At 42.2% G+C, this 17491-nt stretch overlaps 1 protein-coding gene across 4 annotated transcripts in view; it reads left to right on the forward strand.

The window, feature by feature from the left end:
- The window catches only part of PPP6R1 (protein phosphatase 6 regulatory subunit 1), a 319943-nt gene that overhangs the window by 91739 nt on the left and 210713 nt on the right, over positions 1 to 17491 (forward strand). For all 4 annotated transcript variants that reach the window (XM_073602816.1, XM_073602818.1, XM_073602817.1 and 1 more), the window contains exon 6: positions 9959 to 10071. In XM_073602816.1, coding sequence (XP_073458917.1) covers positions 9959 to 10071 — 113 coding nt within the window. The remainder of the gene's footprint in view (positions 1 to 9958; positions 10072 to 17491) is intronic.

The raw sequence follows: 17491 nt of genomic DNA on the forward strand, positions 1-17491 counted from the left end.
TAGAGTTCTTAGAGGTTACTCAGATGCTTCCTCCCACCCTTTCACCACCAAGATTCACTACAAGACAGTCTATACCCAGGTGGCTGCGTTCTCCTGCACACACCTACCCTGTATTCCACACCCTACTTCATGAGTACCCCACAGGAGACTACCCTCACATACAGTCAGGTCCATAAATATTGGGACTTCGACACAATTCTAATCTTTTTGGCTCTATCAGTGTTAATTTTAGTCTTAGGACTAAAATGGCATTTTAGTTTTGGTCCCATTTTAGTCTTCTGCAATTGTTTTTGTTTTAGTCGACTAAATCTCCAGTACATTTCAGTAATTGCAATTTAGTTTTAGTCATAGTCTTTTGACTAAAATGGCATTTTAGTTTTAGTCTCATTTTAGTCTTAGGACTAAAATGGCATTTTAGTTTTAGTCTCATTTTAGTCTTAGGACTAAAATGGCTTTTAGTTTTAGTCATATTTTAGTCATCGCAATTGTTTTAGTCGTATTTTAGTCAACTAAAATAGTATTCATTTAGTTGACTAAAATGTTTTAGTTGACTAAATTAACACTGGGCTCTAAACACCACCACAATGGATTTGTAATGAAACGACCAAGATGTGCTTTAACTGCAGACTTTCAGCTTTAATTTGAGGGTATTTACATCCAAATCAGGTGAACGGTATAGGAATTACAACAGTTTGTATATGTGCCTCCCACTTTTTAAGGGACCAAAAGTAATGGGACAATTGGCTGCTCAGCTGTTCCATGGCCAGGTGTGTGTTTATTCCAACAATATCCCATTTACAAGGAGCAGATAAAAGGTCCAGAGTTCATTTCAAGTGTGCCATTTGCATTTGGAATCTGTTGCGGTCAACTCTCAATATGAGATCCAAAGAGCTGTCACTATCAGTGAAACAAGCTATCATTAGACTGAAAAAACAAAACAAACCCATCGGAGAGATAGCAAAAACATTAGGTGTAGCCAAATCAACTGTTTGGAACATCTTTAAAAAGAAAGGAAATAAAAATACCCCCAAAGATCAATGGGACTTTAACGGCAACCCTAAAATTTAATAAAAAGAAGTTTATTGATTTAAGCAAAGATATACAAAAACCAACAATAAATGTAGAAGCCAGAAAAATTGTACAAAATGTTGCACCATTAAAAACAATGATATGAAATGGTGATGATGCTTGTAAAGTCTTCAACATAGCCCTTTGCGTTTCGGGACTTGATAAGGCATCCCTTCGTCAGGGAAGTTTGTGGAGAAGAATCACACTGTATAATGACAACAATTTAGAAAAAACAAGAGTATATCAATAATTCTATATAAACAATATCGTACAGTTGCTATTGTGTTACAGAGTAAACGACATAGTGATCACATAGAGGGAACACATACCCAAACACATCAAAATTAGAGTCCCACTGACGGGATCGTGGCGACAGTTACGCCAGGAAAAACATCACCCCAATGTCCAGACGGAGACTGAGGTGAATGAGGTGAATCAACTGGTGGATGACCAAAGAATTCTTTCCCTGGTGAAGAAAACACCCTTCACAACAGTTGGCCAGGTCAAGAACACTCTCCAGGAGGTAGGTGTATGTGTGTCAAAGTCAACAATCAAGAGAAGACTTCACCAGAGTGAATACCAGAGGGTTCACCACAAGATGTAAACCATTGGTGAGCCTCAAACAGGAAGGTCAGATTAGAGAGACTACCTGTCTGGAGTTTGCATGTTCTCCCTGTGCCTGCGTGGGTTTCCTCCGGGTACTCCGGTTTCCTCCCACACTCCAAAGACATTATGGTAGGTTAATTGGATCCTGTCTAAATTGTCCCTAGTATGTATGAATGTGAGTTGGGGACCTTAGATTGTAAGCTCCTTGAGGGTAGGGACTGATGTGAATGTACAATGTATATGTAAAGCGCTGCGTAAATAGAAGGTGCTATATAAGTACCTGAAATAAATAAATTAAATTAGAGTTTGCCAAACAACATCTAAAAAAGCCTTCACAGTTCTGGAACAACATCCTATGGACAGATTGAGACCAAGATCAACTTGTACCAGAGTGATGGGAAGAGAAGAGTATGGAGAAGGAAAGGAACTGCTCATGATCCAAAGCATACCACCTCATCAGTGAAGCATGGTGGTGGTAGTGTCATGGCCTGGGCATGTATGGCTGCCAATGGAACTGGTTCTCTTGTATTTATTGATGATGTGACTGTTGACAAAAGCAGCAGGATGAATTCTGAAGTGTTTCGGGCAATATTATCTGCTCATATTCAGCAAAATGCTTCAGAACTCATGGGATGGCGCTTCACAGTGCAGATGGACAATGACCAGAAGCATACTGCGAAAGCAACCAAAGAGTTTTTTTAAGGAAAAGAAGTGAAATGTTATGCAATGGCCAAGTCAATCACCTGACCTGAATCCGACTGAGCATGCATTTCACTTGCTGAAGACAAAACTGAAGGGAAAATTCCCCAAGAACAAGCAGGAACTGAAGACAGTTGCAGAAGAGGCCTGGCAGAGCATCAACAGGGAAGAAACCCAGCGTCTGGTGATTGTCTATGCGTTCCAGACTTCAGGCTGCAATTGACTGCAAAGGATTTGCAACCAAGTATTAAAAAGTGAAAGTTTGATGGATGGTTGTTAATCTGTCCCATTCATTTTGGTCCCTTAAAAAGTGGGAGGCACATATACAAACTGTTGTAATTCCTACACTGTTCATCTGATTTGGATGAAAATGCCCTCAAATTAAAGCTGAAAGTCTGCAGTTAAAGCACATCTTGTTCGTTTCATTTCAAATCCATTGTAGTGGTGTATAGAGCCAAAAAGATTAGAATTCTGTCGATGTCCCAATATTTATGAACCTGAATGTATATTCTCTGAGAGATGCAGACGTGCATAAAAGGATGCATGTCAGACTTTTTATGCATTATAATGTGTAATTATCCCCTGGTACAGAGTATAGTAACTATTAGGTATAAAGAAAAATCTTCACAAATTTACAATCTTTTTCAGGCACACCACAAGTAGAATATTTGACAAATGCTGAATTTTTGCATCTGTAGTGCAATTTTTTGGACAAAGAACAGCTTTAAAATATCCATCTTACTTCTCTTACTCCTGTTTTTGCAGCAGAGTCTGCTGCAAGTAGTAGAGTCAGTAGAGTAGTAGTAGAGTCAGTATTGGAGGAAGCTGCATGCTTGCTAATGTGAAAACGTTCACTGCTGCCATCTGCAAAAGCCTTGGCATTGACCAGTTTGATTCCCCTCTGTCTTGCCACGCTCTTTTGAGTACAAGGAGACCTGCAAACCCTTTCTTGTTTATGAACAGGAATGTAAAATCTAGGACGATTGGGCCACTCCAGAAAAGATTTTTACTCCTTCTAGAATCTTTGCTGAACTCCTATCCAGTGGAAAACGGTTCTCAAAGAGTGATCTGTATCCCTGTGGTCGATCCTCCCATCTCAGTCTTAAACAAATTTCACTGTACCTATTGAAGTTCCTTCTTTCAAAGATTCTTCAGATAAAATGTTTAAAGTGTTTACCCAAAAAAGAAAAAAACGTATTCTGTTCCCTTAACCACTTCAGCCCCGGAAGAATTTACCCCCTTCCTGACCAGAGCACTTTTTGCGATTCGGCGCTGCGTCGTTTTAACTGACAATTGCGCGGTCGTGCGACGTGACTCCCAAACAAAATTGACGTCCTTTTTTTCCCACAAATAGAGCTTTCTTTTGGTGGTATTTGATCACCTCTGCGGTTTTTGTGTTTTGTGCTATAAACAAAAAAATATCGACAATTTTGAAAAAAACGCATTATTTTTTACTTTTTGCTATAATAAATATCCCCCAAAAATAATTAAAAAAAAAAAAATTTTTTCCCTCAGTTTAGGCCGATACGTATTCGTCTACATATTTTTGGTAAAAAGAAAATAGCAATAAGCGTTTGATTGGTTTGCGCAAAAGTGATAGCGTTTACAAAATAGGGGATAGTTTTATGGCATTTTTATTATTTTTTTTTTTTTTTTACTAGTAATGGCGGCGATCAGTGATTTTTATTGTGACAGCGACATTATGGCGGAAACATCGGACATTTTTGACACATTTTTGGGACCATTGTCATTTATACAGCAATCGGTGCTATAAAAATGCACTGATTCCTGTGTAAATGACACTGGCAGTGAAGTGGTTAACCACTGGGGGGGGGGTTAAGTCAGTACTAGGGAGTGATTTCTAACTGTAGGGGGGGGATGGGTTAGCTGTGACACGTCACTGATCTCTGCTCCCGATGACAGGGAGCAGAGATCAGTGACACTGTCACTAGGTAGAACGGGGAGATGCTGTTTACATCAGCATCTCCCCGTTCGTCCTCTCCGTGAGGTGATCGTGGGTATCCCCACGGCGATCGAGTCCGCGGGACCCGCGACCCGACTCACGGCACGCAATGGCACGGCGGGAATTCAAATGGGACTTACAGGTACGCCCATTTGCCCCGCCGTGCCATTCTGCCAACGTACATCGGCGTGCGCCGGTCGGGAAGTGGTTAAAGCATGTTATACAGCACAGTGCTTGTGCTGTGTTATTTGGCCCCCTGTAACACTTGGCTGATCCTGACAGTTTCTAGCCTCCCCTCTCTTCACTGACTCCGATATCTCAGGGCTGCTGAGCTGTTGACACCGGAGTCAGTATGTGCATCAGTTATACGCAGCCCTCTTCTTTGTCTCCTGTGTCCTCTCCCCCTCCCCTTTCTAAGTGTCTGCTGGCGTCAGCGCCTTCCCCCCTTTCCCCCCCCCTTTCCCCCCCTCTCCCTCCTTGGGGCTCAGGTAAGTATTAGGGGGTGCTGGGGTGGCTGCTGCACCCAGAAGGCTTTTTATCCTAATACATAGAATGCATTAAGACAAAAAACCTGACTTTACATTAACAGCTTTTTTTTACTTTGGCAGGCCCAGCCCTACAATTTCATGGAAAATAAATTAATTAAAAGTTAATTAGAACCGCGCTCTCTTAAAATGTGTATATATTATTTTAAAGTGCAAATGCTCAATGTGCATGAACCAATATCAACAAACACAATCATAAACCTGTGATGTGAAATTATTTGTAACGACCACAAAGTGACTAATAAAGTGTCCGATCTAAATAAATGATCAAAAAATAGTTGATCAAAAATTTTTGCATGTGAGTCTTCCATTTCTTAATGAACAACAAGGAGTAGATCTTCCACCACCATCAACTGCCACACATCCTACTCACCAGAATCACATGACACCCATTACAGGTAGTCATACACACCTGTGAACAATATCAGTGGAAAATCCTCACAGCCACGGATCTTGTCCAAACAGATGATCAATCGGGAACCCATTACAGATATTCGTAAAAGCTTGTGGGAAACGCCGGTGTGGAAACTTTCATAACCACAGCCTCAATCCAGGCAGATATCCAGGGGTTAGTGGAGAATAAAGAAAAAGGGGCTTCCATGGTGAAGTTTGACTACCTGTAATGGGTGTCATGTAATTTTGGTGAGTAGGATGTGTGGAAGATCTACTCCTTGTTGTTCACCAAGAATTGGAAGACTTGCAGGCAAAACTTTTTGATCATTTATTTAGATCGGACTCTTTATTAGTCACTTTGTGGTCGTTACAAATAAATTCACATCACATGTTTATGATTGTGTCTGTTGATATTAGTTCATGCACATTGAGCATTTGCACTTTAAAATAATATATACACATTTTGAGAGAGCGCGGTTCTAATTAATTTACTTTTTAATTAATTTTCCATTCAACTTATACACAACGAGCTGCTCTTAATAATAATATAATTAATATTGATTATCTGTCATCTGCGCAGGTTTGGTGGTGGTTCATAGTCTCACATACACACACAGCTCAACCAGCAAATTCAGCATGTGCAATGAGCAACAAACATGTGCAATGAGGTCCATAGACCTCAAGTTTACACAGGCATTCCCTGAACGTGGCTAAATCGTGCAACTTTCAAGTCACGGCAGTGTGAAAGGGGCCTTATTGGGTGCTAGTTTACTGTTGAAGTTAAAGGGTAATTTCACTCTCTATCAACATTGACTATTTTTAATCTTTATGCTGCTAGTATAGAATATCACATAGTTACATAGTAGGTGAGGTTGAAAAAAAAAACAAGTCCATCAAGTCCAACCCATGTGTGTGATTATATGTCAGTGCAGTATTACATTGTATATCCCTGTATGTTGCGGTCGTTCAGGTGCTTATCTTATAGTTTCTTGAAACTATCGATGCTCCTTGCTGAAACCACCGCCTGTGGAAGGGAATTCCACATCCTTGCCGCTCTTATAGTAAAGAGCCCTCTACGTAGTTTAAGGTTAAACCTCTTTTCTTCTAATTTTACTGAGTGGCCACGAGTCTTGTTAAACTCCTTTCTGCAAAAAGTTTTATCCCTATTGTGGGGTCACCAGTGTGGCATTTGTATATTGAAATCCTATCCCCTCTCAAGCGTCTCTTCTCCAGAGAGAATAAATTCAGTGCTCGCAACCTTTCCTCATAACTAATATCCTCCAGACCCTTTATTAGCTTTGTTGCCCTTCTTTGTACTAGCTCCATTTTGAGTACATCCTTCCTGAAGACTGGTGCCCAGAACCGGACAGCATACTGTAGATGCGGCCGGACCAGAGTAGAGCGGGAGAATTATCGTTTTATCTCTGGAGTTGATCCCCTTTTTAATGCATGCCAATATTCTGTTTGCTTTGCTAGCAGAAGCTTGGCATTGCATGCCATTGCTGTGCCTATCATCTACTAGAACCCCCAGGTCCTTTTCCATCCTAGATTCCCCCAGAGGTTCTCCCCCCAGTGTTTAGATTGCATTCATATTTTTGCCACCCAAATGCATTATTTTACATTTTTCTACATTGAAACTCATTTGCCATGTAGTTGCCCACCCCATTGACTTATTCAGATCTTTTTTCAAGGTTTCCACATCCTGCGGAGTAGTTATTGCCCTGCTTCGCATCGTCCACAAATACAGAGATTGAACTGTTTACCCCATCCTCCAGGTCGTTTATGAACAAATTAAAGCGGGGTTCCACTCAAATTTTTAACTTAATCTTACCCCCTTCAGTTAATTGCATAGATGTTCAAATGCCGCACGAAATTTTTTGTTATCGCTGTAATTACCTTTATATTGTACTTTATTGTGGCACTTTCTGTGTCTCCTCCCATGGGAGTAGGCGTGTTTATTGCCTTTCCCCGGCGCCGCACTGTCTCCTGGGAGCTTAGTGTCAGGCTTCCCAAGGTTCAGTGCGGAAACAATGATCATGCGTGTGAACAAGCTGTGAATGAACAGCATTCACCGCATCCAGGAAATCAATGCTTGTGGGCTTCACATGCCCACAAGCAAGATGGAAACAGCCAGTATCACATCTAAGTTATTCTTCAGTACAAAAACAGACAGAGGCTGAAATATTACACCCAAACTATGAGTATTATTTTGGGGTTAGCAAAGTGTCTCAATGACCTAAAAAAAAAAAAAAAAAAAAGATTGGCCGCCGGACTCCCGCTTTAAATAGGATTGATAGGATTGGTCCCAGCACAGAAGGGACCCCACTACCCACCCCTGATCATTCCGAGTACTCCCCATTTATCACCACCCTCTGAACTCGTCCTTGTAGCCAGTTTTCAATCCATGTACTCACCCAGTGGTCCATGCCAACGGACCTTATTTTGTACAGTAAACGTTTATGGGGAACTGTCAAATGCTTTTGCAAAATCCAAATACACCACGTCTATGGGCCTTCCTTTGTCTAGATGGCAACTCACCTCCTCATAGAAGGTTAATAGTTTGGTTTGGCAAGAATGATTCCTACGTGAATCCATGCTGATTACTGCTAATGATACTGTTCTCATTACTAAAATCTTGTATATAGTCCCTTATCATCCCCTCCAAGACTTTACATACTATTGTCAGTAAAAATTAGGAACAATGGTCTGGCAATTACTTGACTGAGTTCCCTAAGTACCCTCGGGTGCAAGCCATCTGGTCCCGGTGATTTATTCATGTTAAGTTTCCCAAGTCTAATTTTAATTCTGTCCTCTGTTAACCATGGAGGTGCTTCCTGTGATGTGTCATGAGGATAATCACTGCAGTTTTGGTTACTGAAGCCCCCCGATACCCTCGTGAAAACTGAGAAGAATAAATTCAATACCTCCGCCATCTCCCCATCCTTTGTAACCAGATGTCCTTCCTCATTCTTTATGGGACCAATATGGTCTGTCCTCCTTTTTTACTGTTTACATGCTTAAAGAATTTCTTGGGATTTTTGCTCTCCTCCGCTATGTGTCTTTCATGTTCTATCTTAGCCGTCCTTATTGCACCACTACATTTCTTGTTGCATTCTGAATGCTAATGATGATCCCTCAACCTCGTATTTTTTTGAAGGCCTTCTCCTTTGCTTTTATATGCATTTTTACATTGGAGTTAAGCCATCTAGGACTTTTGATCTCCCTTTTAAATTTATTACCCAATGGGATGCATTGGCTAATGCCCTTATTTATTTTGCTCTTAAAGCAAACCCATCTCTCCTCCGTGTTCTTTGTTCCTAAGATTTTATCCCAATTTATGCCTTCTAGCAAGGCTCATAGTTTAGGGAAGTTGGCTCTTTTGAAATTCAGTGTCTTTGTATTCCCCTTATGTTTCCTATTTGTGTGATTTACACTGAAGCCAATTGACCTGTGATCGCTGTTACCTAAATTGCCTCGTATTTCCACATCCGTGACCAGGTCTGTATTGTTGGTAATCAGTAGATCCAGTAACACTATTTCTAGTTGGTGCGTCTACCATCTGACCCATAAAATTGTCCTGCAAGACATTTAGGAACTGGCGAGCCTTAGATGAATGCGCGGTTCCCTCTGCCCAGCCTGTCTGGATAGTTAAAATCCCCCATTATGGTAACACTTCCCATCCTTGCTGCTAATCCAAATTGTGATAGATCTGTCTCCCCTTCCTCCCTCAGGTTAGGGGGCCTATAGCATACTCCCAGTATTATTTTCCCCTTAGCGTCATCCCTTTGGCGCTCCACCCATAAGGATTCCACCTCCTCCCTAGCTCCCTTAGTGATGTCATCTCTCACATTCACTTGTACATTATTCTTGATATATAGGCATACCCCTCCGCCTTTTTTACCCTCTCTATCCTTGCGATGAAGGGTTTACCCTTGAATGTTTGGCAGCCAATCATGAGAGCTGTTGAACCGGGTCTCTGAAATTCTCACAAAAAACAAATCCTCCTCGTACAATAGTATCTCTAGTTCACCCATCTTGTCCGCCAGGCTCCTGGCATTGGTGAACTTGCCACGTAGTTAAGATTGGTCACATATTATCCTCTTATTGGGTGTTGTGAGATTACAACTAGGACTTGCTACTATACTTACCTTGGGTTTATGTACTTTGGTCAACCTACCAATAATGCCCCCAATACTACCATCTGGAATACGTTCTCCGCTGACTATCTCTACCTCTGGACCCTCCCTCATTTACTTAAACTTTTTTTTTTTTTCTTTTACATTTCTTCAGTTACTTCTTGGTTTCCAGGCTTGGCAAATGTTATATGATCCAGAAGTCTTCAGATAAGGGGGAGGGGTTTTCTCAGCTAAGCACACCCTGCTATCTGCATTCCTGAGCTAAGGGCAGATAAATTCCAGGAAGTAAAGACTACACAAATCATCTGCCTTTACTCAAGATGGCTTGGCCAGAAATGCTAGGGGGTGTTTTTGAAAGTGATTTCTCAGCCAAATAACGCATGGAGACATGGATGAATGGGGGAGTTTGCTTTGAATATATTTTAAATTAATTTAATAGGGTTTTTGGCTTGCGGTGCTCAGATGTAGTTTGTTCAGCTTTAATGCTAGAAAACATTGTTAAACTTACATTTTCAAACGTTTCTGTTTCTGTATTGTTTGTGTTTCAGCAACATTCCAACGCTTCTCAGTCACTGTGCGATATCATTCGTCTGAGCCGTGAACAGATGATACAAATACAGGATAGTCCTGAACCAGACCAGTTGTTGGCTACTCTGGAAAAGTAAGATATGGATTTTCTCTGGTAAAACATACACTGTCACAATTCTCCTTTTTAATGGGTAAAAAACCTCAGAAGCAATGTTTTTGTGAGGGAAGAGATAATTCTTTACGCTCTCTAGAACCCTAGAGGGAAGGTCATCTTGCTCAGTTTGGTCTATTCTGTAATAGTTCTGAACCTCCTGCTGCATTCATCACAATGAAAAGTAAAAGAGAAGGCAATTAGCACAGCGGTGTCAAAGCACACATTTGTGATGGCTCTGATGAATCACGTTCTGAAGATTTGCGGTTTGTATGGTTTTATTTAGAAGATATCTGATCCACCAGGTATCATGTAATTCATATATTCTCCCAATCTAAACTTCCACCTATTTAGATGTACCCTCAATAAATAGAACACTAGAAACAACAGTTAATACATTAAAAAAAAAATCTTATTTCTAAATCCCTTGTTTTATGTGCACTCTGCTGTAGTCACATGACATTTAGTTCCTTCCCTATAGCGTATTGTGAGGGGTGGGCATAGCAAAGCAGAAAGTTCAGAATAGCCTTTGATGTCATGTAAAGAACGTCTAGCAGGGAGAAGACTGTCACTCATCCTTGCTGGAGCCACTCTGTCAAATGGGGTGGTACCTGCTGCCGCCACATAAGGGGCATCGAGCAGGGACTAGGCATTGTCTGTCATCTGCTGGAGTCGCTTTGCTTTGTCAAGTGGGGCGGTGTCTGTCTACATCACATAAGGGACTGCTAGCAGGAAGAAGACTATCGGCTGTCCTTGCTGAAGACACTCTGCATTAACAAGTGGGGTGGATAGAAGGGTAGTGGGATGAGATGTCAAGGACCTGCTGTTGCCACCTGAAGGATGATGTAAACAGTCACTTGGGTGGCTTCCAAAGAGCTGAAAGATGCAGGTGCACAGCTTCTAAAGAGGAATTTGCCATAGCACGGGCAATAAGTATGGCACTGGATAATACACAGAATCGCCTAGTATTCCATTGCTATGCTGAATAGAGAAGTCAAGTAAATCTGCAGGCTCGACCAGGTTATTACTAACAATCACGACATGCATAATGAATAGGTTGTACAGATAAGTGAATACCATCCTTTTATATATAATGGCTAAAATTTAGGTTTAGTGACACTTAAAGTGGGTGTAAACCCTCACATATACCCAGTGCAGTGAACAGCCTCAGATACAGAGATGAAACAAATCTCCCTACATAAGTTTTACATGTATATCTTCTGTCTTCACCTTTATATACTGTTTAGAAAGTGCACGTCCTGTTAGATATTTTTTTTTTCCTCATTCCCCTGTAGGAGTGGATTATTTCTAGACCCTGAGACAGCTGATTGGAGTAAAGGCGCACACCCCCCTCCCCACACATGCAGTGGTTGCCTTGAATAATAGTTTAGCAGTGTGCTAATCTATTTATAGAAACCTCCCCCACACCCACTTCTATCTCTTGTCTTGGAGAGCGTGTCAAAAGTTTTCAGGCTGATAACAGAAGAACAGAGCAGGCTACAGGACATAGTGCTTTGAAGAGAGATAAAAAAAACACTGCAGATGTGCCCAGCTCAAATTTTCATGAATCAGGTTTACATCCACTTTAAAGGAGTTGTAAACCCTTGAGGCTTTTCACCCTAATTCATTCTATGCATTAAGGTGAAAAACCTCCTGTGCTTCAGCTGCCCCCCTACCTGAACCCGATTGTTCCAGTAACGAGCAGCTCCAGCCGCTGTCTCGGGTCCTCATTGGATTAATTGATGGCAGCAGGAGCCATTGGCAAATACAGTGACAAGGGAGCCGGGGGCAGGGCCGAGTCCTGCTGTCTCTATCAATGGATGCAGCAGCGGGACTCGGGTATGCGCCCGCACGAGTGCCCCCATGGACTGTGGCTCTCCGTGGGGCCACTCAATGAAGAGGAGGAGGCGGGAGCGCCAACAGGGCACCTCAGAAAAGGAGTATCGGGGCATCTCTGTGCAAAACTGTTGCACAGAGCAGGTAAGTATGACATGTTTGTTATTTTGGAAAAAAAATTTAACCTTTATAATCACTTTAATCTGTGGTTAATCTGGCCCCTTAACTTGATCAGAGCGAATTCATTTTTCTATAGAGTATCTGATCAATTAGAAAACCTTGAACAGGTGTGTTCTTCCTTATTACTTTGGTTAAAAACATATTGTAATTAACCCAATATCAAACTAATAAATGGGTTTTAGCTTTGCTTATGGAAATTCTTTAGAAAGTTTGGATTTGTGGTTCTTTTGTTGTTCCTGTTTAGTACTGCAGATGTTAGGGAGAAACTGATGCTGTAGATGTTAGGAAAAATTTGGTAACAGCCAGACATGTAAAACATGAGGCAAAGAACACAAATCCTAAATAAACATTCAAGCCTTTACACCAGTGGTTTCTAAACTGAGGCCCACGACCCTGATTTTAGCTCTTTGCAAACCTTTTTATCTGGTCTTTTGGGCACTATTCCACCCCTAAAGTCTAAATTTTGCCTTTTGCTTAGAAAGTTAGGAGACCCTTGCTTTATACTGTGATTTGCATGGGAACAGTCTTTAGAGTTCATAGAGAAGAAAATGATACAAAAAAAAATGCATCCAGTTAGCAATAATGCTTTATCTTTATGTTGGCTTAGAACAAAATAAATCTACTGTGCTCGCAGGATCACTAAAACTGGGAAAATAGGAATTTGTAAATTAAAATTATAATAAACCACGCACCCTACTAATATGTGAAAACATAAATCAACATAAACACAATTTAGTGCAATGTCATAAATGACCACTAGATGTCTTAAGTGGATTGACATGAAAATAATTTTCATAAATAAACATGCAATCTTATAAAATTATATACAGTACTCCTAAAGTGTATACAAATAAACATGTAACTGCCCCTGGATTCCTCCAGTGGGTATCAAGGTTAAGAGTTCAACGTCCAAAAAATCACATAAAAGTGCAGTGTCCAAAGACTTCCATCAAGTAATTTCCGATCCACATACAGCAGATTATCTCCCAATGGTCGTTTGTAAGAATTTGGCAAAGGAAGCTCCAGAACCAAGCAGGATCAAATCACCATGTCTTCGGCCATCAGTAAGACATTGGAAGAAACAGCCTCCCATAGTGAAATCCGTATGGTTTATTTATAAGTTATAGCACTACAATAGCACTTAAAACAGTTTAACCACTTCCAGCCGGGAGAGCGTACATGGACGTCCTCCTCTTTCAGTGTTATACCGGGATGATGTCTGCACCTAAAGGCGTCAACCCAGTATCGTTCTCTTCAGCCGGCGATTCCCCGCACCGTAAGATCAATCATAGCGGCAGTTCCCTGCCCTCCGGTGCTTCTACCAGCTTGCCCATGCGATCCACGAACCGGAGAAGGAATCCACCGGCGCCGGAAGTTGACCATAGAGATGTCTGGGGAAACAGATGGTCCCCGGTCATCTCTATGACTCTCGGAGGCCCGGGTACGATGTTATGATGTCACGCCCAGCCTGGCAGTTGTAAATACTGCCATGTACTCGGCTGGAAAGCCGAGATCGTCCTGTTTTTTTTTTTTTGTTTGTTTTTCCGTCACGCAGTATTCCTATTACAAGGGATGTTTATATTCCTTGTAATAGAAAAAAAGTGATCAAAAACATTTTTTTAACCACTTCCCGCCCGCCGTACGCCAAATGACATCCTCGGCTTTGAGCGGGGATATCTGAGTGATGCCTGTAGCTACAGGCATCATTCAGATATCGTCTTTTAGAGCTGGCGAATCTGTGCACCATAAGAATGATCATAGCGGATGTTCTACCGCTTGATCGTTGTTACGGGAGACGAGAGGGGGCGTGTCCCCCCTCCCGCCGCCCTCCGGTGCTTCTACCGACTCGCCACTACGATCGGCGAGTCGAACACAGGATCCGCCAGCCCCGGGTGTTGAGCATAGAGATTTCCAGCGGACCAAATGGTTGCCGGAGTCTCTATGATCGTTCGGAGGCTGGGCGCGATGTTATGACATCACGCCCAGCCTCTGTATTAAAAAAAAAGGTGCCGTTTCGGCTGGAAAGCGGTGATCTTTTTGATTTCAGGCTTCCCAGCCTAGAGGTGAGATGTGGGGTCTTGTTGACCCCATATCTCACTGTAAAGTGCACCTGTTATGCTTATTCCTATTACAAGGGATGTTTACATTCCCTGTAATAGAAATAAAAGCGATCAAGAAAATTTTGGGGGGGGGGGGGGAATTATCAAGCTAGAATAAAGTAAAATTAACAATAATAAAAAAAATGTCTTTATCGCACATCATAGGACACAGAGCCTCAAGTAATTACTTGGTGGGTTATGGGCCTACCTTCATTTGTTGACACTGGTATAACCAATACAGGAAGTTGACTCCCCTATATAACCCCTCCTCCTTCCAGGAGTCCTCAGTTTTTTCGCCAGTGTCTAAGGTGTTGGTCACGAGTGAAGATGTGCTCTGATGAGCTCCAGGGAGGGATCCATGCTGGATTTAAAAAAACTCCACAACCGGATCCATCCTCGCCACTGAGGCCATGGGCCTTGCATTGAAGAACGAGGTTTTGCCTGTAAGCTTCTCTTTGAGAGCTGGACCCTAGGAACCAGGACTCTTTTTGGTTTTTCATATTACCTAAAGTTGTTCCTGAGGGGTGCTATACAAGTCCAAAGGAGCGGAACCCCTTTAAAAAGGGCCCCAGTTTTTGAAGGTTTAACTACGCTGCCCGCTGTGATGGGTGAAGGTTGGATCTGTCTGTTAAATCAGCAGTATCCTGCAGCGAGGATAAGGTAAGGGGAGAAGCCTAGGAACTGTAAAAAGTCCACCTATGCCTTTTTCTCCAAAAAATACATATATATAAAATGTATAACTGTATGCCTTAAAATGTCTCCTCTAGAGGGAGTATATTACACTTGCCTAGTAAGATGCCTTTTTTCAGCAGCTCTGTGTCTGGCTATAGCAGCGGGTGTGGTCCCTGCAGCCAGAGGGGAGTTCTTAATTGAACAGATGGTGTTCCTCTTCTGAGGGATCTAAAGGGGTTACAGCAGTAGTTTATGAACATACAAAACCAGCCATTTGCATTTTTTTGTATAAAGTGAAGTCTTCCTTTAAAACTAGGAGCTTAACAAACACTGCTGATAAAAATTCCCCTCCCCCTCCCCTCTCCTCCTGGAGAGGTGCGGTAACACTGACACTTATGTGTAATCAGGTTCTCACCTGAGGCTTACCACAGACACTCTCAGTTCATATGCTGAAGACAGAAGTCTGTCACACTAAGAGACACTGGAGCACTGGGCATGTAAAGGTGTGTAAACAGGCATTTCAAGCACAGGAAATATTATGGTACGCAGTATCAAAGGTTAATCCTTATGGTGACATTGTTTTCTTTTGCTAAAACTATTGTTCAGCAAATACCATAATTTGTTAAAGTGCCTCTGCTGTTGTGCTTAGCACATTTGATTTCCAGTGTACCACAAAGGTACCAAGGATTCCACCCCCAGGCGCTGGGAACTCCAGTCATGCCACCACACTGTCATCCTCTCCGGAGATACCTGACATGGCAAGCCAGGGTGAGTCATTGGAAGCAATTGGTGGTGCAACTGCTTCTCACACTTCAGCCCCGGTGTATGTGACTGAAATGCATTCTCCTCTGCCCTGTTGAGCTTAGAAGGAAGATTAGCGGCTTTAATCGCATTCTCCATCCAAGAGGATAGGAAGCATGCTAGATCCCCCTCCCCCACCTCAAACCCCTTTTTCAAAGGGAACAGTGGGCACAGGATGAGGTGTTATCCTCAGGTGATCACGGGGGAAAACAAGCCAAATTTTCCTCTGTGGATGAAACAGTTGATGAACCTTATGCAACCTCACAATCTGACAGATTGATGGTACAAACTCTTACAGAGATGGTTCATTCCACTTTTTATATTACTCCTAGCAGAGTAAGCTGAAAGTCCAGGTCCCTTCTTTGGTTTTTCTTAAAAAACAAAAAAAAACAAAAACAAAAACCTTTTTACAGCGCTTATTTATGCTGAATGGGATCATCTGGATAAGCATTTTTTTCCCTCCAAAGAGTTTCTCAGTTCTCTATCATGAAGGAAAAATTCACAAAGGTTGGAAAGTACCAGCAGTAGACGCTGCGATTTCCAGCATCAAGATGCATAATTGCTTAAGCATCCAACAGATAAGAAGTTGGAATTTTTCTGTTAAAATCCTCCTACCAATGGCGCTATGTTTCGCCATAGATGCCATAAAAGACCCTATCCACCAGGCGTCTCGCCTTGCACTTGTGCTAAAACACATGCTTAGGACCCTGTGGTTAAAAGGGTTGGTCAGCCAAAGCATCTTGCAAAAAAGGGTGTCTGACTAGTTTCCCTTTTCATTGGGGAAGGTTTGGTGAAATACATCCAAATGATTTCTAGCAGTAAAGCTCTTTTGTCCAGTAGAAGGTTTAAATGTCCTTTTATTTAAAGTGAAGCCACAGCAGCTCACAGGCCAGGGCCAGTGCAGCCATGGGAGACTTCCTGACAGACATGGGTTCAGATCCACAAGACGGCGTTCACTAGTGAGGGAGCCACTCCTCACAGGTTAACTACTCTGACCACCAGCGTAGCCATGGGAGGCTTCCTGAAAGACGTGGGACCTCGTCCTCACGTTGGCTCCTTGTGACCTTGGACAAGTCACTTAAACAGATTTCTTCCCCTGCACAGGGGCAGCTGCCTCTAGGCAGCGGTGACGGCCTCCACCATCAGACTCTAGGACATGAATTCCAAGAAATACTGTTCAGATCTGTGCGACTTCAAGGTCCTGCACTACTTTGGTACCATTTGATGCGACTTGAGGTCCATAAACCTCTAGAATACACAGGCTTTGTTTCCTGTCGCATCAAAATCGCGCCCCGACGTATTCTCGGCAGCAAAGGATCACGATAAAATCACGCATTTTGGGGTTGCAATAGTGGAAACTGAGCCTAAGAGGAGAAAATATTCAGCCCCTGTATACATGATGGAAGATGCGTTTTTCCTCCGCCCTGCAGGGCCTAGTAGGAAAATTAGCGACTTTAATCACATCCTCTATCCAAGGATGGGAAGCGTGTTAGATCCCCTCCCCCACCTGAGATTACCCTCAGGTAATCGGAAAGAAAGGCAAACCGAGTACTCCTCTGCAGAGGAGACAACTAGAGTTGAACTTTTTTTCAGCCTCGCAGTCTGAGAAATTGCTGGTACAAACATCTTACAGAGATGATTTGTGCCTCTTTCAAGCTACCTCTAGTAGAGTCAGCTGATATTTCTGTTTTTTCTTAGGTTCCTTGGAACCTTCACTGCCTTTTTCCTGTACATGTACAGAGCCACGCAGAAATTCAACAGATCCATTCTAGATCTAAAAGAATCTAAATCAGTTCCTGAAGATCTGCTCCTTT

The sequence above is a fragment of the Aquarana catesbeiana genome, linkage group LG10 (genome assembly GCF_042186555.1).
Source record: "Aquarana catesbeiana isolate 2022-GZ linkage group LG10, ASM4218655v1, whole genome shotgun sequence".
Lineage (NCBI taxonomy): Eukaryota > Metazoa > Chordata > Amphibia > Anura > Ranidae > Aquarana > Aquarana catesbeiana.